Raw genomic sequence first — 437 nt, 5'->3', positions numbered from 1 at the left:
CAAAAACAATGATTAAATGTAAAATGAAAAATAAAATACCTGCGATTTAATACGAAAAAAGTGATTTTAGCTACTTTTTATCAATCAGAATTATTGAAATTATTATATCTAGACACGGAATCGATAGAGAAGACAGATAAGAGATCCTGTTTTCAATCTCAAGACCAAATTGCTACATTGACAGGAATCCTAGCAGTAGGATTTGGACCCCAAAAAATAAAAAACTATTGGCCTAGGCCCATGAGCACACTGTTGCACAAGATAAGATGCCCGTGTGACCACAGTTTAACCACATTAAAACATGACTAGAACATGTACAGGCAATTAGATTTACCAAAGTAGACGGAAGCGATGAACCTGGATCGTTCAAGAGGTGGAATCCAGCGGGACACACAAGCGTGCATGGACGGCCAAGAGGCGCCCTGGGGAGGCAAGAC

The 437-nt window shown here is 39.6% G+C and overlaps 1 protein-coding gene across 1 annotated transcript in view; it reads right to left on the bottom strand.

The window, feature by feature from the left end:
- Positions 1-334: 334 nt before the first annotated feature.
- Positions 335-437, bottom strand: part of LOC119593200 (sialin-like) — a gene marked incomplete at its 3' end in the record, with an annotated part of 884 nt that continues 781 nt past the window's right edge. The window contains 1 exon segment of the mRNA XM_037942181.1: positions 335-422. Within this exon segment, the coding sequence (XP_037798109.1) occupies positions 335-422 (88 nt within the window).

The sequence above is a fragment of the Penaeus monodon genome, chromosome 31 (genome assembly GCF_015228065.2).
Source record: "Penaeus monodon isolate SGIC_2016 chromosome 31, NSTDA_Pmon_1, whole genome shotgun sequence".
Classification (NCBI taxonomy): domain Eukaryota; kingdom Metazoa; phylum Arthropoda; class Malacostraca; order Decapoda; family Penaeidae; genus Penaeus; species Penaeus monodon.
The sequence above is the reverse complement of the archived record's forward strand: the minus strand, read 5'-3'. Positions and strand labels throughout refer to the sequence as shown.